At 41.6% G+C, this 24,694-nt stretch overlaps 1 protein-coding gene and 1 pseudogene across 1 annotated transcript; one reads left to right on the top strand and one right to left on the bottom strand.

Annotated features, from left to right (window-relative positions):
• Nucleotides 1–5,642: 5,642 nt before the first annotated feature.
• Nucleotides 5,643–6,423, bottom strand: LOC148914304 (protein LEAD-SENSITIVE 1-like). Its single transcript, XM_089043756.1, has 2 exons — nt 6,330–6,423; nt 5,643–6,149 (listed from the first exon to the last, which is right to left on the bottom strand). The coding sequence occupies exons 1-2, from the start codon at nt 6,421–6,423 to the stop codon at nt 5,734–5,736; spliced, it is 510 nt and encodes a 169-aa protein (XP_088899882.1). The 3' UTR covers nt 5,643–5,733.
• Nucleotides 6,424–7,165: 742 nt separating this feature from the next.
• LOC148914303 (18S ribosomal RNA) lies at nt 7,166–7,957 on the top strand (annotated as a pseudogene; the record flags this gene model as incomplete).
• Nucleotides 7,958–24,694: the final 16,737 nt, after the last annotated feature.

Below are 24,694 nucleotides of genomic sequence, written 5' to 3'. Positions count from 1 at the left end.
AATTAGTGGCTTAATTGAAATTTCTCACTATTTTTCTTGGACATTGACAATAGGAAAAATGGTACAAAACCATCCAACTTTTTCCATGGGTCATCTACCCATGCAAATTTTCAATGAGATGAAATTCAAATCTCTCAAATACAAATTCTCAATTAGTGGGCCACACTTACCCATCAATTTCCAAATCATTTTGGAACTACGTCGGTTTGATCCCGTCAAGGGTACGTAGGCAGTCTAGCGTCCCACTAGACGCAACCACAACCAAATTTGAATCCTTGGTTTATCTAACCAAATTCGTCAGAATACTTTTCCAAGTGCAAATGTCAATTTTAGAAAATTAGTGGCTTAATTGAAATTTCTCACTATTTTTCTTGGACATTGACAATAGGAAAAATGGTACAAAACCATCCAACTTTTTCCATGGGTCATCTACCCATGCAAATTTTCAATGAGATGAAATTCAAATATCTCAAATACAAATTCTCAATTAGTGGGCCACACTTACCCATTAATTTCCAAATCATTTTGGAATTACGTCGATTTGATCCCGTTAAGGGTACGTAGGCAGTCTAGCATCTCACTAGAAGCAACCGCAACCAAATTTGAATCCTTGGTTTATTCTAACCAAATTCGCTAGAATACTTTTCCAAGTGCAAATGTCAATTTTAGAAAATTAGTGGCTTAATTGAAATTTCTCACTATTTTTCTTGGACATTGACAATAGGAAAAATGGTACAAAACCATCTAACTTTTTCCATGGGTCATCTACCCATGCAAATTTTCAAGGAGATGAAATTCAAATCTCTCAAAAACAAATTCTCAATTAGTGGGCCACACTTACCCATTAATTTCCAAATCATTTTGGAATTACATCGATTTGATCCCGTCAAGGGTACGTAGGCAGTCTAGCATCTCACTAGACGCAACCGCAACCAAATTTGAATCCTTGGTTTATTCTAACCAAATTCGCTAGAATACTTTTCCAAGTGCAAATGTCAATTTTAGAAAATTAGTGGCTTAATTGAAATTTCTCACTATTTTTCTTGGACATTGACAATAGGAAAAATGGTACAAAACCATCCAAGTTTTTCCATGGGTCATCTACCCATGCAAATTTTCAAGGAGATGAAATTCAAATATCTCAAATACAAATTCTCAATTAGTGGGCCACACTTACCCATTAATTTCCAAATCATTTTGGAACTACGTCGGTTTGATCCCGTCAAGGGTACATAGGCAGTCTAGCATCTCACTAGATGCAACCGCAACCAAATTTGAATCCTTGGTTTATTCTAACCAAATTCGTCAGAATACTTTTCCAAGTGCAAATGTCCATTTTAGAAAATTAGTGGCTTAATTGAAATTTCTCACTATTTTTCTTGGACATTGACAATAGGAAAAATGGTACAAAATCATCCAACTTTTTCCATGGGTCAACTATCTATGCAAATTTCAATGAGATGAAATTCAAATCTCTCAAATACAATTTCTCAATTAGTGGGCCACACTTACCCATTAATTTCCAAATCATTTTGGAACTATGTCGGTTTGATCCCGTCAAGGGTACATAGACAGTCTAGCATCCCACTAGATGCAACCGCAACCAAATTTGAATCCTTGGTTTATTTTAACCAAATTCGCCAGAATACTTTCCAAGTGCAAATGTCAATTTTAGAAAATTAGTGGCTTAATTGAAATTTCTCACTATTTTTCTTGGACATTGACAATAGGAAAAATGGTACAAAACCATCCAAGTTTTTCCATGTGTCATCTACCCATGCAAATTTTCAAGGAGATGAAATTCAAATATCTCAAATACAAATTCTCAATTAGTGGGCCACACTTACCCATTCATTTCCAAATCATTTTGGAATTACGTCGGTTTGATCCCATCAAGGGTATGTAGGCAGTCTAGCATCCCACTAGATGCAACCGCAACCAAATTTGAATCCTTGGTTTATTCTAACCAAATTCGCTAGAATACTTTTCCAAGTGCAAATGTCAATTTTATAAAATTAGTGGCTTAATTGAAATTTCTCACTATTTTTCTTGGACATTGACAATAGGAAAAATGGTACAAAACCATCCAACTTTTTCCATGGGTCTTCTACCCATGCAAATTTCAATGAGATGAAATTCAAATCTCTCAAATACAAATTCTCAATTAGTGGGTCACATTTACCAATTAATTTCCAAATCATTTTGGAACTACGTCGGTTTGATCCCATCAAGGGTACGTAGGCAGTCTAGCATCCCACTAGATGCAACAGCAAACCAAATTTGAATCCTTGGTTTATTCTAACCAAATTCGTCAGAATACTTTTCCAAGTGCAAATGTCAATTTTAGAAAATTAGTGGCTTAATTGAAATTTCTCACTATTTTTCTTGGACATTGACAATAGGAAAAATGGTACAAAACCATCCAACTTTTTCCATTGGTCATCTACCCATGCAAATTTCAATGAGATGAAATTCAAATAGTGATATAACACCAGCCTTCTTTGCGCTTCGATCGATGCAAAATGGGGATTAGGTTTCAATTTGTGCAATCGGTTTCGATTTGGGCGGGAAATTGATTTTAGTAAGGGGGTTATGGATGATGAGTTTTTGGAACATGATTTGGGGGTTTATTTTTTATTTTATATAATTACATAAGGCCATGTGTTGTTTTGGGTGAGAAACCCGGGGACATGAGATGTCGAAAATGCCCTTAATAGATTTCCTGAATTACAGAAGGCTAGACGCCACGTAGGCAGATAATGATTTCCTAACGGGCTCGCTAATGGAGGAGGCAATCTGTAGGTTTTCCGCGACGTTGAGTATGTACTCATAAATGTCCCCAAAATCAGGTATGAACTCGTAAATGACCATGTAGGTTGGGGGGTTTACTATAGTTTACCCAAATATTTAACATGGCAGTGATGGAACTGGGAAGAGGGTGAGGCAAGGATACCAATCCCATCCACATTCCCAAGGGTGGGTGACTACAATTTCCTTGGACCACAGGAGTCCAGAAGAACGGGACTGAGTAATTCATATACTAATCATTTAATGAGCAATAAAACAAATCATATCAAAGAATCCGAATGCAAAATGGAGGAAATTGCTCCGAAACTCTATGATCACATATCCAATACTATATATAGTTAAGAGTTTTGTGATCAACACTATAATACGAGAAACTTTAGTGTGTAATCGTAAGACCCCATATAATATTAACCTAAATTATAGGGGCATTTCAAAATAGACTTGGTCAATAACGAACGTGTTTTGAAAAACTCTAGTATTATAGTTGTTGAATAAAAACCCAATTTTCATTTATTAGTATCAATAAATATATAGATATTTTTTTAATGTTGGATTGGGTAAAGATATTTCCATATGTTTCACTTAAGTCAAGTTCACATTTGCAAGAAGATATTTGTAGCTTGTGCCCAGGAAGATGGGATGCAAAGCCAATGGTTGAGCGGACATGGGAAGACACCTTACCATGTCAAGACGAGTCAATACCTGCAAGTCAATTGGGGCACGCGTTGGAAGACAAATCACCATATTAAGTCTAAGTCAATAGTTGTGTTGAAAGGCAAATCACCATATGGTCCATATCAAGTCTAAGTCACAAGTCTTCGATCTCATCCATTAATTTCCCAAATATTCATTGATTTATCACTTTATTTACTTGGACCACTGAAATTTTTCTTCAATTATCTTTTTCCACATAGTGATATGAATAAGAGTCGGTTGTATGTTGTATAGTTTTTTTCTTCTTCTTTTTAGAAAATTTGGTGTAATCCACTTTCGTGTGTAATCGTAAGACCCCATGTAATGTTAACCTAAATTATAGGGGCATTTCAAAATGGACTTCGTCAATAACCAAAATGTTTTGAAAAGCTCTCGTATTATAGTTGTTGAATTAAAACCCAATTTTCATTTATTAGTATCAATAAATATATAGGTATCATATTAATATTGGGTTGGGTAGAGATATTTCCATATGTTTCACTTAAGTCAAGTCCACATTTACAAGAATATATTTGTAACTTGTGCCCAGGGGGATGGGATGCAAAGCCAATGGTTGAGTGGACATGGGAAGGCACCTTACCAAGTCAAGTTGAATCAATACCTGCAAGTCGGTTGGAGCACGCGTTGGAAGGCAAATAACCATATCAAGTGTAAGTCACAAGTCTTCGATCTCATCCATTAATTTCCCCAGTATTCATTGATTTATTACTTGTTTACTTGGACCACTAACAAATTTTGCTTCAATTATCTTTTTCCACATAGTGACATGAATAAGGGTCGTTTGTACGTTGTATAGTTTTCTTCTTCTTCTTTTTAGAAAATTTGGTATAGTCCAATTCTGATGACATAAGTGAAATTGAACCTATATCTAAGAGCTCCTTTTTCCTTTTCGTAAATATACTAAAGAGTTCCCCTCATTACAGATTACAAGACACCACCCTAGATGGCAGTGTTTCATGAAGAAACACTTTATTAAATTTATGGAGGAACACGAGCTTAGCAAATGCTTCTCTAGAAATTTTATGACTCAGAACACTTTTTAAATTTTCATGTCAAACATTGTCAGAACTGCTTTTGGTTGTCATTCCGCTTTTACCTCTTACAGAAGTAGTCTCAAACAAGCTTGACCATTATTGATTGGCTAATTTAAAGTTACATTTGAAATAGTTAAGGATTGGCATCTTTTGTCCTTAAATTGCAAAACTTAATAAACAACATGAGTTGAATGACAACAATTGAAAATATAAGAATGGAACTTAGCCCAAACTAGAAGGATCAAAAGCATAATTTTGCCGACTTTTATTTAATAAGACAATGTGAATTCTTACATGCATGCATGAAGGATGATGCACGGTATATATGATTCAATTTTGAGTAAGTGTTTATGGGTAGCACTTAAAAGCTGATTTCAAGAAGGCAGGAATATTAGTTAAAATGTTGTAATTTGACTCGAGTGCAAGAATTGATATGATTAAATAGTACAATAAGACAGGATATATATATATTCGAAAAGCTCATAATGGTCCCCAAGAATGCTTCTCAATTATCTTGTAAAGAATTCCTCCTCGTAGACAAAAGACAGCTCATTACATGTAATGAGCTAAATATTTTCCTTCCGCTCATGTTCTCATGCATCTACCTCTCGCTCGAGTGAAATCTTCAGTAAACCACATATTGATCGAAGCCACGTCATCTGAACCCAGATTAGAGGGACAAAAATCAGAGAGTTAATCTCTTCATTCCACCACCCAGGAAGTGTGTCAAAATATTGATCAAGATAAGCCTTAATTTATAATCTCAACGTTGAAGTAAATATTAATTTATTTGTCCAAAATTGAGTGAGTTTTATGGTCAAAGTTATACACTAAATTCAAGATGAGTCAGATGCATCTGCTGGTGCTGGGCAAAAGAAAAACGAAATGATTTTTCTCATATAGTTATGGCATGCAAATGACCAATTAGTGTAGTGGTTTGGAGTAATTACTCTCCCAGGCAAGCTCTTATATTCAAGTCCTAGCATCCGTATTATGTGTGTGGGTTTAGTATATAAAAAAAGTACTTAATGACATTATACTGTACCATACCTAAGATGCTTTCAAAACATAATTAATGACATTATTAATTAATTGCATAGAAAATACAAGAAATTATTTTGAGCACGCAATCAAACAACAATTCTCATAACGTAACATATGGAATCATTAAGACGACTTAGATTGAAAAAGCAAGAATTCTGAGAATCCTGGAAATAGTCTGCTCGCTCACTCGGCTGCCTGTTTTGCAATAACGGGCAAAGTGTTCGCAGTTGTTAGAAGGCAACTGGTAGACACCAAACCCCTCCCCATTGTTGAAAATCTCTGTGGCACGACTCACTGCAGTCTCGTTTGGATAGCAAACCTCAGTACTACAAGTTCCTTTCCGTTTCACTATGTAGTGTCTTCGAGGGACCCCATATTTGAAGCGACGCAGCTGGTGGTCTTTCAGGAAGCAATCGATGCAGGTTCTCAGCAGTCCCCCCCGGTTCGTGTTTGGGTCATGCCCGCACTTTCCACATGGAGGCTCTCCCGATGAGTTTGGAACATTTGTTGAATTGAAATGAATCACCCTATCTTCCCCAACAAATATACCTGCGTGCATGCATGGCACCATCCACATGCTATATTATATAATCTTATAAATACAACTTATATATAATTTTCTCTAAATAACTATCCATCTGATCACTAACAAATAAAATATGACTTTCAGAAAACACACACACACACATATATATATATATATATATATATATATATATATATATTCACCATGGTGGGAGTATGAACGCCAGTTTCTATAAGCATAGATATGATCTCCTTCGCAGAGCTCGTCCCTAGAAATGTCGTGTGAAAATAATTCCATCTCGCTTTTTGAGACTAATCTAACTAACACCCAACCTAAGTGTGGTTGCATTATATAGCATTATAGCTGTCGGATTGCGTGGTCCCTATTTAGAACGACTTTAGACTTGAAGAAAAATCTTACTAACCTATGATTAGAAACCGCATTACACACCAAAGTACAATTTGTCAAGACAGCTAAAGACCAAGACGCAAACAGTATCATGTTGGTCAGTTAATTATTTCATTTATTTATTTATTTCTAATTTCTTGTATTTGGAATAAAGAGAACGTCAAATTTGGAACTTTCGACGTTCTTTCGGACAATGAAGTTATGGAGGGGATACAAGTATTCTAATTGGCCAATATACCACAGCTTTACAACAAAGGGAAACTTGGTGGTTGGGGTGACTTAGCATATTTAATGCGTCATAATGGTGAATTAGGAGAATTTTCCAGAGACCATGAAACCAACTCACAGAATTGTGATAATTAATTTATGAATGATCAACAATCAAATTGTTGGTTAGAAATTAGAATACACACCTGAACACCTGTTGACTGAATTTTTTAATCATAGATAATTATGTTTTTATTCTTTATTTTGCATAATCTTTGAGAAGAATATCAATCAGAAGCCAAGAAGCTAGGGACAAGACTACATGATATGTTGCGGTGCACATCTACAAGATACCATGATATACCAATTTCGACCCACAATGTCGTTTGTCTTGCACGGAGCTGACGTCAGAAAGAAATGCTACCTGGTTGATCATGTCATTAGTCATATGCTTGTCTCAAAGATTAAGCCATGCATGTTTAAGTATGAACTAACTCAAACTGTGAAACTGCGAATGGCTCATTAAATCAGTTATAGTTTGTTTGATGGCATCTACTGCTCGGATAATCATAGTAATTCTAGAGCTAATACATGCAACAAACCCCGACTTCTGGACGGGATGCATTTATTAGATAAAAGGTTGACGCGGGCTCTGCCCGTTGCTCTGATGATTCATGATAACTCGACGGATCGCACAACCATTGTGCTGGCGACACATCATTCCAATATCTGCCCTATCAACTTTCGATGGTAGGATAGTGACCTACCATGGTGGTGATGGGTGACGAAGAATTAGGGTTCGATTCCGGAGAGGGAGCCTGAGAAACGGCTACCACATTCAAGGAAGGCAGCAGGTGCGCAAATTACCCAATCCTGACACAGGGAGGTAGTGACAATAAATAACAATACTGGGCTCTTAGAGTATGATAATTGGAATGAGTACAATCTAAATCCCTTAACGGGGATCCATTGAAGGGCAAGTCTGGTGCCAGCAACCGCAGTAATTCCAACTACAATAGCTTATATTTAAGTTGTTGCAGTTAAAAAGCTCATAGTTGGACCTTGGGTTGGGTCGACCAGTCCGCCTCTAGTGTTAATGGGTGGGTTACAGTGATGTTAATGGGTGGGTGAGTTTTAATTTTGGATAGAGATAGAGAAAAGGAAAGGTAATGGGTGGGTTACAGTGATGGTAATGGGTGGGTGAGTTTTAATTTTGGACAGAGAGAGAGAAAAGGAAAGGCAAGATAGAGCACATCAAAGGGAATTTGTGTTGCAAACTGTTGAGATTGATAAAATTCTCATGTGGAAGCCATGTAGTAAATGTGGAAGCCATGTAGTAAATGGGGAAGCAAGTTCTGGTTTTTGGTTTGGCTTTTGGAGGAAGTTATGTTGCATTAAATGAGTGGTTGAAATTGAAGACATTTAGGTCTTCACTTGGGTTGCCGACATTGGTGTAGAGTATGAGAAAAGTCTTGCTTTTCACATTGAGCAAATGGCCTATTAATATGCAGCAGCTGATTCTTTAGTGTGTGGGGCTTTGAAAATAACATAAAAATATAATATTAAAAGTATTAAAAGTAACAAAAGTTTAAGTGGCAGGGAATGGGAAGAGGAATGTAGGCACGCCAACAACAGCAAACATGTTATATTATATGTAGTATTTTTTTATTTTATAAAAGTTGAGAAGGTACGGAAGAGAGGATTGGGGTGGATGTTGCAGAGAGTGAAACTGTGAAAAAGAAAATGGGAGGTATTGTTTTTTGTTTTTTGTTTTTCTAATTTTCTTTTTCAAAGTGGGGGGTTGGGCTTGTTTCATTTCAAATTTTTTTAAAAGATAAGTGTAGTCTCTTTACATTATAATTTTATTCTTTATAAAAAAATGATATTCTCTTTCAGATGAGACGTTAACAAAAGTGCCTAAAATTATTAAATAAATAAATGATTTATGAAGCTACAATGCAATGTTTTTAAAAGAAAATTAGTCGTGTACAATTGAAGTTTGGATGGAAAGTACTATTTTTCTGTTTTTCTAGTGTTATTTTCTTCTAAAAAAATTTCGAAACTTTTACATTGTGACTCCTTGGCCCGAGAATCCCAAATCCACCACTGCTCGTCAACCTTCTTTTTTCTGTGGGCATCCTTAGGCCGGGATAAGAGGTTTTGGGGCTTGTATTTGGCCTTTTGAGATCGTCTACCTCCTTAAGTGGCGATGCTTTGTTATTGGGCTCTCTTTGGCAGGCCCAGTTCATATTTGGTATCAACATAGAAGCATCTCTAATAGTAGTAACAAATTGAAGTTTATTTACCTATCTAACAATTTGAAAATGTTTATTTGCTACTTGAATAGCTTTTGCTCCAACAAACTCTTCAATTCAATTCATGCAATATCATGGAAAAGAATGAAAAAAATGTCTATGTATTTAGGCTTAATTGCACTAAATGCCCCTGAAACTTCAGTCTCATCCCTTGATTACAGTTTGGTAACCCACTTTTCTCCCTACCATCAACTTCATCCAAACGTTTGTTAACTTTGATGACGTTGTAGGTATTTTTTGTTGTAATTTCATACATATTGATCATTATCCACAAACTAGGTAGGTGACGCGGCAAGTGGAGCTCACCTCCACATGGATACAAATATAATTAAATATTATAATAATTAAAAATTGAAAAATATATATATATATATATATACACACAGAGAGCTTCCATTGAGAGATCCCTCAAATGAGCTTATTTGAGGGACACCCTTGTAAGGCCCACTCTGCATTGTATTTCACTAATCCAAACAGTCTATTTTTTAAATAATCATTCAAAAATCATCTTTACAAAAAATCACTTGAATCCGATATCATTTGACCACCCAATTGAGTTATTGAAATTTTAGTACTTTCTTGAAGCACCGTGTTAATTGATTTTGTATGACACAATTGGATGTCAAAACAGTTTCCAATTTGTCTAATTTTTTGCAAGGATGACCTATGAATGTAGACTTAAAAAAATAGATGGTTTGGATCGTTGAAAAAAATTTGCTAGGGTACTGATATATATAGCCGCCCCCCTCCCATTTCTTTTCTTCCTCATTCCCCCATGACCACCACCATAGACACCTCCCTCTTCCCCCAATTCCCTAGGCTTTGTATTTTCCATACCTTTCAGTTCCTGCTTACCTTAACCTTCAGCCCCATTACAACCTAAATAAAAACCTCTTTGATCCAAGAAGTTGTGTGACATTGATAGTGGAGATTTGGTGGACAAGCGAGCATATGGCAGCGTGTTTTCATGAGATCACTTGAGTAAAACATTTTAAACCAGAAAATATGAGTGAAAAGTATGTGTGAATCTCTTGTGAGGAGTTGAAATAAGTTTGAATGTGCCCTATTTTGATTTTGATGAATTATATTGATGGTTGGCTATCACACACTACACGTGGAACATGTTATGTATTTGAGTTGTGCTATCATTTGAGAAAAGTTTTAGAGCATGCATATTATTGTAAAACTTTTGCTTTAGTCATGTACATTAGTGATTCTCTAGGTGTTGTTAAAAAAGAGTAGTGTTAGTTTAGTTTTATTTTATTTTCTTTGTTTTGCTTGAGGACAAGCAAAGGTTTAAGTTTGGGGAATTTGATGTGCTAATAAATTCGACATTTATCTATGATATTTCTCCATGTTTACACCTTTGTTTTACTCTTTTATATAGGTTTTACATTCTTTTATTACTTTTTTAAGTAATCACAAGCAAATGGTGGAAAATGAGATAAAAAAAGAAAGTTGAGTTTGAAAGGCCTTTGCAGATCAGTCAAGTTCACGGATTATACTGTACTGACTTAGGAAGAGTTTTGCCCATCAAGAAACTCTTAAGAAGTCCTTATTGCATTAGGTTTATAACTTCTAATCCACAATTAAATAGGAATCCTTTTAGCTCTTATATTAGCCTTAAAACACTAACTTAAATAGAGCTGCAGGTTTAGTTGCACTTGAACTCCTAATTGATATCAAGTCTTAGAATCCTTTGATGATTATAAGACCACACTTTAATGGTTAGACATCTACACATCTAACCTTCTCCCACTTGGTCTAATGATCATCAAGAACTCAATATCAATTACTGTAAGGCCTATGGAATTCAATTCAACTATAATTCCTAATCAAGTCACTGTCAATCAAAAGAACAAGCATGGAACTATCAAGACTTATTGTACATTTCAATATTTCAAGGTCTTTATACATATGGCATTGGTGATCTAATTAGTCAGAGTGTATGATCTTCACCTAGACGGTTTGTAGAGGAGCACATGCCAACATGAGTAGTTATTTGCACGACACCTATTAAGATATTTCCGATTTTCACAAAACCCCTAAGATTTTAGATATTACACTAGTACCTCATGAGGTTTCAAATATTATTAAAAAAAATTATTTTCGTTAATTTTTGTCAAAAATTGCTGATGTCTTCACAAAATTACTTCGAATGATAAAAATAACCTCAAAGATTAGAGGGTGTATGGGTCATCTAGTTTTTAAAGTTAACTTTGTCATTTGGAGAAATCTTTTAATGATATAAGTAATTTTTGAACGGAAAATTAACAAGAGTGATCTTGTAAAAACAATTTAAAATATTAGAAAGTGTAAATGTAATTTCTCAAACCTTAAAAGAGTTTTATAAAAAAAGGAAAGACCTAATAAGGTGCCAATGTAAATAACTCATTAAACAAGAGCCTTTGAGCCATGCTGAAGTTTTGAGCGAAATTTAGGAAAAAACCCAAAATATTTCCAAAATGGCAGAAAAACCCTTATCTTAAGCACCAAAGACATGCATATCCTTTGCCTTTCTCTCTTCCGTCAAAACCAAAGCAACATGTGAAGCCTTGTCCTTTTTCCAGCAGCAGCAACAACAGTATATCAGAACATACTTTTAAGAGCTTTTGTTTGTTTGTACATATGAATCTGAAATAATTATGTGAATCCGTTGGCTTGTATAGTGTGTGCATGTGAAGTTCATATGAAACTTCAGAGAGTAAGAGAGATAGAGAGTTTCAGATGGAGAAGAACTCTTCTTCTCATCCTTAGCTTCTTCTTTTCTTCTCATCCTTAGCCATGGTAGAAGTCGGTGTAATTTGTGTATATAGCTTGTAACTCCGGAGAAAGAAGTACAGAACACCAGAGAAGAAAAAATCTCAGTACTTCCTCCTTCAAGCTTTCAATCAATAAAACTCTCTTTGTTCATATACTTTCTCTTATCCACTTATTATAGTTCTTACTCCGACCATTATTAATACCGTCGACCACTATTTATACCCGATGATAACAGTAGTTCCAACAACATAAGCAATTAAGTAAGTCATTTTTCTCTTTTATTTTTGGTTTTCTTAGTAGACTTCTTGTCCAAAATAGGGAAACACTTTTCATAATTATGTTATTATCTTGCTAAACTGACGATCAATACTTTGTTTGAGCACTTGGTCATGTTTGATATTTGCCATAACAATAATTGGATTTCTGTCAGGGAACCTCTGAGTTCTGCTCCATAGCCCTTTAAGTTGGCGTCTTTGCAGTTCCATGTTCTAGTTCCATGTTCTAGGCACGGTGTATGGTTGTTATTTTGGCCTTTAGAAAACCTTGACCGAACCCTGCTTGAAAATGGTATCAGAGCTTTAGTTTAGCACCTTAATAATATAGTTATACCAGTAAAGTACCTTGAGGATAGAAGTCAACCAATACAACTGATAAAAACCAACGTTTTATAATATGTTAAAATTTTGTTAATTACCAGAATTACCAGTTAAAAATAGTAAACTCTTTGCATGTTTGGCCCTTGGTGGACACCTATTAGAATAAAAGAAAGGTTGCAGGAATTAAAGAAACGGAAAGCATAATACCAAAAAGAAATTAGGAATCTAGAACAATTAATAAGATCACTAGAATTAGATAATTATCCTAGAAGAAAGTTAGAAGTCCAGAATAGCATAACAAGAAACCAGTACCATTTAGAAGTCTGTAAAGACTCAATAGAAGCTTTTCAGGAGCATTTAGGCATCTTAAAGGAAAAAGGTAGACTTAGATAAATTTTATGATAGAATACCTTAATTTAGAAATCAGTGAACAACAAAAGAAAAAATTAACTCTAGATTATAATACATTAGTTTGTTATTTTCCACAAAAAGAACATAAACATCTATTACATAGCAGTAACAGTCCCTTAGAAAATAGTATTATTGACATTTTAATTAGTCAAGTAGAAAGTGTAAAATTTGAACATAACAAAAATAATAGGATAATCCAACAGTTACTAGAATATTTTCAGAAAAATTCCTTAAAAACAATTAGACAAAAATTAGATTATATAACATCCCAATTAGAAGATAATAATAGGAATATCCAAAGATTCCCTAGCAAGAAAGAAATAAAAGAACTCATAGATCTTATAGATAGTAAGCCAAAACAAATAGAACTCCAGTCATTAGAAATTATTGAACAGTTAAAATTAGAAGTGCAAAAAATACAGTTAGTACAAAAAACATTAACTGAACAAGTAGAAAAGCTACATAGTAAAATAGATAGACTTTTAGTTTAATGACATATTCTAAAATTAATAATAAATATATCAAAGCATTAGAAGAAGTTGGTAAACTAGATAAGGAACCAGTAGGTCTCAAAGACTTTACAACATCTGTAGTAAGTAGTAATATCCTTATTAGACAAAATAATTTAATAATCCAATTAATTTTAAATTTAGTTGAAAAAGTAGACCAGTTAGAAGAACAAGTAATAGAAATTAATCAAGTAGTACACAATACCACTTCCACACTACCCAAAGACTTAGTTGATAAATTAGAAAATTTAACCTTAGGAAATAATCCTCATAGAAGAAAAAGTAGAATAAATCCATTTGATAATAATAAATGGAACTCTTTAGAAGAAAAGGAAAAGAAATAGTTAGAACAGAAGATATATACCCTAATGAACAAGAAGCACAAGAATTTCTTAGAAAAGGCTTTGAAAAATCTCAGAAAAATAAATATAATTTATATCAATTAGGAAGATTTGAAAATAGGCATAGTATTGTAAGTAGCATCAGTCAACATGAAGTAAGCTGTATAGATAAAGAAGTAACTCTTAATTTACTTAGTAACACAACGATAGAACATCTTAAAAAATCACACTATCAACAAATTCATATAGGAACAATTATGATAGGAATAGCTGGACTCACTAGAGCACAAGTAGGAACTAAAGCACTAGTATACATATATGATGACAGATGGGATAACCATCAGCAAGCAGCTATAGCTACAGCAAAAGTAGATCTTAGCACAAACTTAGCAGTCATAGGATGTATTCCTAATTATGTCATGAATATTATAGAATTTAGTAAACACATTAAAATTAGTATAAGAACAAAAAATTATAATATGAAAGATGAGTACAAAAATTTAAGCATCAGTCTTATGTATGTAGGAAAAATTTCAGATAGTTATAATTACAAATTTAATGTAGAATTCCAAAATTTAGTACAAACTTTTGGTAGTAGACATGTTAATATGATAGAGGCAAAACTAGTAGATAATAGTTTTTTAGAAGGAACATAATGGATTTTACCTAATTTACAAGTAGCAAAAAATAAACAACCTGATAAGGCACAAATTTTTGAAAATCGTATAGGTGAAGCAGTCTTAAGATTTAGTAATTATAAACAAATAAATGATATAGAAGACTTAGAAAGTAAATTAGAAGAAGAAATACATATGGCGTTTGATAACTTAGAAATAAACATGATTGAGCATAATTTTGATAATATAGTTGATAAACTCATAGATGACATAGATAATTTAGATGAAGAAGAATATATGGAAAAATATAAAACTTATGATTTAGGATTACATAGATTATCAAATAAAGAAATGAAAGATTTAATTTTAAATATAGGATTAGAAAATATTTTAGGAGAAAAAGAATATCAAAATATGTTAATTGAAGTAGAATGCATGCCAGTAGAAGATCAGTATAGTTCATCTGGACCATTTGTAGCCCCTGCAAGTACAACAGATCAACAAAATCTTAGGCAAACTAATGAACCATATAGAGAAAATAATGAAGAAACCGGTAGAAATGCTTTTCAACAAGAAGCATTTGGAATAAGAAAAAATAGAATCCCTTATAAAGGAATTGAACAAATTAGTTTAGCAGGAAATATATTAAATTTAGATCATGTAGACCCACAGGATTGGGAAAAAACTATAGAAAGATGGGAAAAAGGATGTGTACACGCAGCATTAATGTTAGATGTTCGCGCTAAATCTGAACAGATAAGAGTATAGGCTAACTTACAAGTATGCTGATGGATGAGGACCGGGGTGACCTTCTTCCGTGATGTCCGAAGGTTCGAGCGGGGGCTGGATCCAACAGAGGAGGGGATACGGTGTGGTACCGCCGAAGGCACTCCGATGCCAAAGTTAGTAACTAAGAGCGATTCTATTGACAGTGGAAGCACTAGTCAAGTCAGAAAGTCTTACCACTTGGCCGAGCCAAGGGGCTCTATTTATAGAGAGCATTTGTGATGCTCTTAGTACTCAGTTTCGATGTGGGACTCGTGGGAGAGTCTTCGGAGATCGACACGTGCTCGGCAGGTTTTGGCGGGAGTTTTGAGACGACTTGTCGAGTTGGATTGATGTGACCGTTGGTCGCTCGGCACACTATGCCGAAAGTTGGCGTGGGTAGTGATGGACCGTAGATGATCCTAGAATCGGTAGAGATTGCCGAAGGAACATTCGGCATGGCCTACTTGAGCTGCTCTCGGCTTTAAGTGTGTTCCACGTGTCACGACGCGAGTGGGTGGTCAGATATGGTACAAACAGTAGTCCCCAAGTTTCCGATCGAGGATGGACTTCTTGGTTGGGGACTTGCTTGTGTCCTTGAGCTCCGACATTACGGCACGGGAACGCAGCGTGCATCGTTGTAAGCCGGTGATGATCATGTAGTCCCCAAGTCCTCAAGCAAAGGGTTGGTTTGAAGATTGGAAGGAGCGGTAGGAAGAGCGGAGGTGTGTGAACGGGCAGAAAGCATGAGGCGGGAAGGAAAAACTCGACCCATGCGTGCCTGCCGTTCGAATGAGAGGTGAGTGAAATCTTGACTCATGCGTGCTGCTGTTCGCACGAGAGGTGAGTGAAAACTTGACTCATGCATGCGCTGCCGTTCGGCACGAGAGGTGAGTGAAAACTTGACTCATGCGTGCTGCCGTTCGGCACAAGAGGTGAGTGAAAACTTCGTCCCATGCGTGTCTGCCGTTCGGCATGAGAGGTGAGTGAAAACTTGACTCATGCATGCCTGCTGTTCGGCACGAGAGGTGAGTGAAAACTTGACTCATGCGTGCTTGCTGTTCGCACGAGAGGTGAGTGAAAACTTGACTCATGCGTGCTGCCGTTCGGCACGAGAGGTGAGTGAAAACTCAAAACTTCGACCCATGCGTGCTGCCGTTCGGCACGAGAGGTGAGTGAAAACTCAATTCATGCGTGCCTGCCGTTCACCGGGAAAGGTATCTGGTTCTCAAAAGGAGAAGAATGGAGAAGGCTCAAGTGGGGAGGTGAGGGCGCTTGGGCTCCCCTGTGCATGGGTGACACGTGTTGGCAAGGCTACAAAGAGTTGCGACGTTTCGGTTCCCGATGCGAGGCTCGTCCTATAAATCGAAGGAAGAGGCGGTAGGAGGAGGTACTTGAGTTTTGAGAGCAAACGGAGCTTGTGAGAGGCGATTTCGGGCAAGTGCATTGCGGCGTTGTAGGCGATTTGGCGGTTTTGCAAAGGCGGAGCAATTTCTGGTGACTTCCACCACCGTGGAAAACAAGGTATGTTGAGGTGTTTTGTGTTTGAAATGAATCAAAGTCTCGAATTTTGTATGAACATGTAAGAACGTAGATGATCGTAGATGAACATCAGCTCATGGGCTCTAGGATAAGGGTTTGATTCGAGCAAGTCGTTTAGTCCCGTTTTGCTGTTGTTTATAGATGTCAGACACCGAATCGGACTATAGTCGTAGCCTAAGAGCGTTTGATGGAGAATTGGCATCGGAGAGCTCGACCGCAGGGCTTGATAGTGCCGGTTTCGAGGAGATCGATGGAGGAGAAGTGTCGGAGGTGTCTACCGATACGGAACACCGAGTGTAGAAGTAGTAGGGGCTGAAAACGCCCACCCATCGACATCCGGTCGTCGAATGGGAGAGGCCGAGGCCGATTTGTCGATCACCGATCCAAGGAAGGCGTGCGACGGTGGTCACCGACCGACAAAGGATACCGATCTGAAGCCAAAGGACCTTGTGTTCGGGGTGGACCACCTAGAGCCAAACGTCTTGACCGAGGCGGAGGTGGCGAAGATCCGGGCCTTGTACAACATACCGGAATCGGTAAAGATGCGATCCTGGCCGCGTTGGAGTCGCCGAGCAATCCGAAGGGGAGGTGGTCTTCTTCACGGATGTCTTGAGCACGGGCTTGGCGCCATCGAGGCATTCGGTGCGTAAGATCTGGCAGCGATCGGCTCGCCCTGGGTAGTTTAATCCAAATTTTTGATAACACTCTTGGGGACGGCCACGGCCTTCGACATAGCCGGTGAGGGGGAGCGAGCTATGAGCAATTGCCCACCTGCATGTGACGAGGGCGAAGAGCGCCGATCGGGAGGGTGGGTGCAATGAAGCTGTCTGTCGGCGAGGCGGAGGGGCGCCGTAGTCGGGTGCCGACCTCGCAGAAAACTGGCGTCGGTGTCGGTGTTGGTGTCGGAGCTTGGGAATTGGCGCCGGAATGATTGTGGAGAGGCATATCCCACTTCTTCTGACAGATCAGTAGGCCCATGGGTGCCGTTCGATAGCAATAGCGCCTTTTTTTTTTTTTTTTGGTGCGAAGCTAAGCGGAGGTGGTATTTTGTGTCTCGGTGTCCTTGAAACGGCCGATCGCTACGAAGAGGTAGATAGAAGTGATCGAGCGCATTCGGTCAAGAATCGGAGGAGGGTCGTGTGCACAAGGGTCTGCTAGACTACAAGAACCTGTACAAAGCGGGTCGATCGTGAGGAGTACCTCCGAATGAGGGAGGAAGAAGAGGAAGAGAGGAAGAGAGGCAAAGGCAAAGTAAGTAATGCCGTTTGGCATCCATCTTTTTTTTTTGCGGCGTATGCGAATTTGCCCTAACTTCTCGTCTCCTCTGTGTTTTTGTGTTTTGTAATGGCAGGAGGGAGAGCAATGTCGGACGCGACGAGAAGGAGGTGGAGTCGCGGCCTCGTCAAGAAGAAAACCCGTTCCTCGAGGTCGAAGACGAAGTCGCCTTGCCAAGTCGAGGGTACGCCGGCACGAGGAGGGCACGCCGGTCGATTGGCAGCGGAGAGAAGGGTGGCGGAGGCCGAGCTGATCCGGAGGCCCATCTCCGAGCGGCCGGAAAAGGGTGATCGAGGTGCCTCGATGTGACCCTCTGCCGAAGAGGCCAAGGGGGCGAGCGAGAAGCGGCCGTCCTCGTGTCGGACGAGGAGGATGCCGGAGCGGAGCCGGTGAACATCGCCTGCCCGGAAGGTGGTACCGTTTGACGGTGCTCGATGGAGGTCTCAGAGCTGGAGCGATTGCCGAAGAAGTCGGCGCGAACAGGCGGACGTGCCTTCCGCCTCAAGCTGCCTGTAAGTGTGTCTTGCTTCGTTTATGAGGTGTGGTGTGTCACGATCGGTATGTGCTAAGCTGCGTATGTTTACAGCTAACATGAAGATGTGGCTCGGCATGAAGCGGGCTAACAACGCGGCCTAGCGCGTCAAGAAGAAGTATGAGGAGGGCCGAGCCAAAATTGCGAGGTTGGGAAGCCTGCTCGGGATGCGGATCGGCATACTGAGAGGAGAATGCTACCAAGATTGCCGAGCTATCTTGTAAGGCTGGCAGAGGTGAGAGGCGGTGGTATAGGCCGAGGAGGCGAGGGCGGCGGCGGCGGCGAAGGAGGAGGCGGTCCCGGGCTTGGGAGGTGGAGGAGGCCAAGAAAAGGCCATAGCCGTAGACGAAGCTTGCGAGTTCGTTGCCTTCTGGACAATGAGGTGATGGAGCAATGCGAGGATCTCATCTCTGGTTCAAGCACTTTAATGTCGATAAAAGCTGAACTCGAACCGTCCGGATTCGCCACCGCTGCCCGAGAGGGTAGCCGAGAAATGGTCGGCGTACCTCGGGAGGATGCGAAGTCGATTCCTCGAGTGGCTCAATCGGATAGTGAGGAGGAAGAATCGACTCCCTTGCCGAGCCGGTGAGCGCCCGGGATGATGAGGGTCGGCACCGCTGTTCGCCTACGAGGTCGATGCTCCCACTCCTTGACTCTTGCCGTACTTCTCTTGTTTTTGTAACATGTAAATTTAGCGTTTGGATATGTAAAAACAATTGCCCAGCTTGAGGCTTTAATTTATACCCAAGTCTAATTTGAATCGCCGGTGTTTGTCCTCGTTTCCGAATATAAGCATGTATGCTTTGATTTGTGTAGAAATAGGAAAATGATACTGCTGTTGAAAGAAAAGTTGTACAAAAGTGTAGTGGCCGATGGTCCAGTCACTTATAATAGAATTTTGAATGTTCAACATTCCAAGGGTGGCCAAGGGTTCGACCATCGGAGCCACGCAATCGATAGGTGTTGGGTCGCAGATGTCTTGACAATTTCATAGGTCCTTCCCATGAGGGCCTAGAGTGCCTTGAGAATTTCGTTGCGAGACACTTTATGCGAACACGTCCCCACTTCAACGATCGGTGTTTTACGCGAGTCGTAATACCGAGCCGTTCGTTGTTTGTAAGTGGCGCCCGGGCTGTGCTTGCGATCGGTGTTCGTCAATGAGATCCAGTTGAGGGCGTAGCCTGTTCATTCTGCCGAGGTCGTAAGATGCCGTTCGGCATGTGGGCGCATGTACTTCCACCGATATGACAGCTTCAATCAAGGCTAGGGAGAACGGTGTCTCGCCAGTTTTCCTGCGGTAGGAGGTATTGATGGCCCATAGTGCTTCCGGTAGTATGGCAGGCCAATTGCCCTTGGCGGCTCCTTATTCTTGATGGTTTCTTGATGATCTTGTTGATAGCTTCTACCGCCCATTGGATTATGGATGTGCCGAGAGGCAAAGAAGATCGATGTTGAATCGGAGCAGAGATGCCGAAACCGTGAGCGATCGAATTGCTGCCGTTGTCCGTTGGCGATGGCGTTTGGTACGCCGAATCGGCATAGGATGTTTTTCCATACAAAGTGTTTGATCTTGGCTGCCGTTATTGTTGCGAGGGCTTCGACCTTAGTACATTTGGTGAAATGTAATCGACGACCACGATCGCGACCTTGTCGACCCGTGCCTGCGCAAGGTGCCGATGAGATCGAGTCCCCATTGTGCGAATGGCCTCGGGCTAGTCATCGGATTGAGTGGTTCGGCAGGACTTTCGATACAAATCTGAAACGCGTTGGCACGGATCGCACCTCGCACAACTGGGTGGCGTCGGTGTGGAGAGTTGGCCAATAATAGCCTTTGCCAAACGGCCTTGAAGGCCAAGGATCGGGATCCCGAGTGGTCACCACACGCGCCGTGTATCTCACGCAAGATGTAGTCTCCTTGTTGTGGTGTAACACATCTTAGCAACGGCAGGGAGTGGCTGCGTCGATAGAGGATGCCTTGCAAAAGAAGGTACCGAGCCGATCGTCGTTATCGCCTTGGCTTCGGCTTTGTCGGTTGGTAGGATGCCGTCGGTGAGGTGAGTGTGGATCGGGTCCATCCAACTAGGATCCCGACGTATGGTGTTGACATCGGCTTTGGTCATGCTCACGAGTAAGAACTTCTATGGGGACATGGCGTCCGACACGGCCGTCGATTGCCGGCGAGTCTAGAGAAAGCATCGGCGTGGCTGTTCTCGGATCGTGGACCTGGCGGATGTAGTAGGTTTTGAACCTGCTTGAGCAATCGGCGGTCTGCTCGAGATAGGCAGCCATTGATTCGTCCTTTGAAGCTGTTTGGGAGTCGCTGCATATCATCACCGCTCAGCACCGCGCTTTGGGCAACCCGAAGGCTGCTAGAAGCGCCTCGTTTTGGAAGCACTAAATTGGAAACGGATAGCATATTCGATCGTGGTGTCGTCCAATGTCTTGAGGACTAGGCTGCTCCGCTGCCCTGTGAGGGCTTTTTGGATCGAATGTATTGTTAGCCAAAGGCGGATCTGTTGATGCCGAAGGTGGTGCCGTGACAGTGGTCGATTGGTCGTCCGTCGGTTGGAAGTGTTAATTCGAGATGAAATCGGCCACGACCTGTCCTTTTCGAAGGCCGAGGGTGATACCTAATGTCGAACTCGCCAAGCTCGATGGTCCATTTGATCGCCGTCTTCATGTCTTTGGCTTTTGCAAGACCTGCCGCAGGGGTTGATTGGTCAATACGTCGATGCTTTGAGCCCAAAGTAGGGCCGTAGTCTGCGCGCAGAGAGGACGAGAGCGTGAGGCCAACTGTTCAAGTTGGTGGTACCGCTGCTCGGGTCCCGCAATGCATGGCTTATATAAAAGATGGGAGCTCAATGCCGTTCGGTCGACGGATGAGCACGGAACTCAGGGCCGATGATGAGACCGAGAGATAGATGATGAGGTCTTCTCCGGAAGAGGGGTGGATAGCAGGAGCTGTGCTCATGTAGGCTTTCGATCTTTGAACGCCCGGTCGCATTCGGAAGTCCAATCGACCTGCCGTTTGCTCCCTTTGAGAGCTTTGAAGAAAGGCGCACCGATCGGTGGCTTTTGATATGAAACGGGCCAAGGACGGCGACTCGGCCGGTGAGGCTCTGAACGTCCTTCTTCGCCCTCGACACCTGCATATCGATGAGTGCTCGAATCTTCTCGGGGTTGGCTTCAATCCCCCTTTGGCTGATCATGAAACCCATGAATTTGTGGAAGAGACGCCAAGGCGATTTGCTCGGGTTCGGGAGCATTTTGTATTTTTCCAGCTTGCCGAACATGAGGGAGAGGTTTCAAGATGATCACGGCGACCGACTTTGACTAGCATATCGTCTCGTAGACTTCCATTGTAGTGTCAACGAGTTCGGCAAAGATTTTGTTGACCGATCACGACACGTAGCTCCGGCATTTTTAGGCCGAACGACATGACGCTGTAGCAATAAAGCCCTCATCGAATGAAGCCGAGGAGCTCATGGCCACCGTAGCGCCCACCGCTGGTCAATTCTTGGTAGTGGAAAGCTATCCTTCGGACATGCTTTGTTCGGATCGGTGTAATCTGGCACATTCGCCAGCGCAGCCGGATTTCTTCACCAAACCGAGTTGATGAGCCAAATGGGGTAGGTGACGCCTCGGATGAAGCCGATTGTTCGAAGCTTGTCTACTTCGGTCTTCATGGCCTCGTATCGTTCGGTCATAGGATCGTCTCTTCATCGAATCGGCTTGAAAGAAGGGGAGATCTGAGCTTGTGGTGATGACGCCCGTCGAGGAGATACTGCATATCGTTGTAAGACGAGGCGAAAACTTCCAAATTGTCCTAAAAAGGTAATGAAGTCGGTTCGAGAGACGAATCGAGGATGTCTGATTCAACCGCCGATCCTGTGTCGGAGATGGAGATCGTTTGAGCTCTTCGCATGTTGAGCTTGCGGCGTGGACGTTGTCGTCCGGGGTCATCGGGACGTTCGACCTCATTTGCCGTTGATGCTTGGGTGGGTAAGCGGCGGTGTTTTGGGCGACCTTGGCCTTGGACGTGGGTTGCCGATTCCGCCGTGGATGACACATAGCATATATGCACGCTCGGTTGGTCCCCTCGAACTGACCAACTCCGAGTGTCTTGGGAATTTAAGCGAACATATGTGATGACAAAATGGCTTTCATTCTTGTGAGGGCGGGCCTGATGATGATGGTGTTGTATGCGGTCGGACAATCGACTACTAGGAAGTGAGTGGAAGCTGGAGCCGATGGCAAGGGAAGTCTGGAGGCTCTTGATTGGCTCAACCACATCGCCGAGAAGCTTAGAAGAGGAGTGATCTCCTTGTTGAGGCTTTGATGGTCGATTCTGAGTGTTGAAAGCATCGGCAAAGAGTATGTTGACCGAACTTCGGTGTCGATGAGGATTCGCCTATGTCGAAGTCGGCAATGTCGCTCGAATGATCATGGGATCTGAATGGGGAAGATGATGCCCTTTTCTTCTTCTTGGAAAAGGTGATGGGTTCCCATCCGAGTCGCCGAATTTTGCTGTTGTACTCCTCATTGAGGCCGAGGACTGAGGGTGCCGAACGCACGTGACGTAACTCTTGACGGACCGGACGGCCGAGTCGATCGGTGTACCACCGCTGATCATGTTGATCTACCGATTCCCTTGGTGTTCGGGGCCCGACATTGTATTCGGATCTGGTCTAGTTTGCCCTCGATCGGTTTCGAACGATCCTCCGAGGGCAATGCAAGACTCGATGCTCGTAGCCATTGTATTGGTGGTATCGGCGAAGACTCGGTATCCTTGTCGACTTGCCGAGGAGCTTCGGAGGCTTGGCCGGATCATCGATTTTGGCCATGAGGACACGTTCAGTAGGTCGAGTTGAGAATGGTGAAGACCTCCGTGCCGGTCGCTTGGTGCTTTAGAAATTTCAGCCACCGAGTCCTTATTGTGTTTGCCTCCGTCCCGCCGACTCGGCAAGTCCTTCGCTTGTCCCCGTTGTGCAAGGTGCGGGCACAGTGGGTGCCCTTCGGTAGGGAGCTTGATTAGTGGTCTAGTGTGGCGGGAAATGGTCATAGGTGGATGTCGAAGGCTGACTTGTACTTTCCGTCCTGGCCAGGAGATGTCGAAGGAATTCCTTTAGAGTTGAAGTGTTCGACCTTGGCGTGAATGGCTGCCTGCTTCATGAGTTCGCCATAGGTGGTCCAATTGCTGCTGTGTACTAGGTAGCGAAATTGGGAGGCTCGGAGACCACTTTTGAAGGCGCCGAAGGCTGCTCGGTCGTCGGTTTCGGGCACCGAGTACTCGTGGCTGAATCGCGCGTACTCGAAGGGCTCACCGCATCTCCTTGCCGAATGGTGTAAAGGTCGTCGGCAGAGTATAGACGATCGATCCTGTATCATAAAATGATTGAGGAAAATTTGCTTTAATCGGTCGAAAGAGTCTACCGTACAGTTCGGTCGATAGAACCAATTGGAGTGCCTCTTCTAAGGTAGATGGGAACAACAGCATTAGCCTTCATCGGTGAGTCCCTTGCAACCCATGGCCGATTGAAATGTGTGCATGTACCTCTTTTTCGTGTCGGTAGAATCGGATTCGATCGTGAATGGTCCCTGATTGTATCTTTCCCAGTTGACTTTTTGAAGGAGGAGGCGAATTGTAGGATCGGTAGGAGGAGGTTGGTCCCAAAGGGTTCTACCGCTTGGGGGCGGTTGGGAGGCGACCTCGTGTCCTTGTGCCTCGTGGCCCGCTATCGACGTTCTTGCCACCGATCGTTCCTTACGGCCGATCCGGATGTCGTCGACCGGCATGAGAGTGTCGTGCCGAGGGAGGTCGGAATGTAGTCGGATTCGTCTGTCTCCTCTAGGCGATCACGCCGTACCTCCGTCGAATGGGAGATTTGATCCGAGTACGCCCGATGCCGATCATTGAGTTTTGCTTGGGACGGGAATCGGTGATGTCCGCCGTTCCCATCGTCGATCGTTGATTATCGAGGCGGTGGGAGTAGACTTAGTATTCTCGGTGGTGCTCTGCGGTTGGCACGATCGGAGGCCGACGGTTTGCCCCGAGCTAGCTACTTTCCAACCTTTCGATCGTTAAGCTTTGCACGCTCTTCGATGATCGTTCTGCCGGCTACGTGGTTTATTCCAAACCGCATCCGTAGTTGGGCGAACGTGATTGTTGCTCGTGAAGTCGCTTCGGGTGTCGTCAGTTTGGAGGAGAGGATATTGTTGTGCTCTGCATCCTGGTCATTTCCGCAGGCTTCCATCCTATCTTCCAGGTGCTTTGCCGACCAGCGTTT

This window comes from Prunus mume, unplaced genomic scaffold, assembly GCF_029339155.1.
Source record: "Prunus mume cultivar Tortuosa unplaced genomic scaffold, ASM2933915v1 scaffold22, whole genome shotgun sequence".
Lineage (NCBI taxonomy): Eukaryota > Viridiplantae > Streptophyta > Magnoliopsida > Rosales > Rosaceae > Prunus > Prunus mume.
The sequence above is the reverse complement of the archived record's forward strand: the minus strand, read 5'-3'. Positions and strand labels throughout refer to the sequence as shown.

Excerpts from the sequence above, each read along its gene's own strand:
- LOC148914304 (XM_089043756.1), bottom strand. The coding sequence starts at position 6,423 with ATGGAATTATTTTCACACGACATTTCTAGGGACGAGCTCTGCGAAGGA. Across the intron at positions 6,150-6,329 it reads GCGTTCATACTCCCACCATG|GTATATTTGTTGGGGAAGAT; the intron begins GTGAATATATAT and ends GCATGCACGCAG.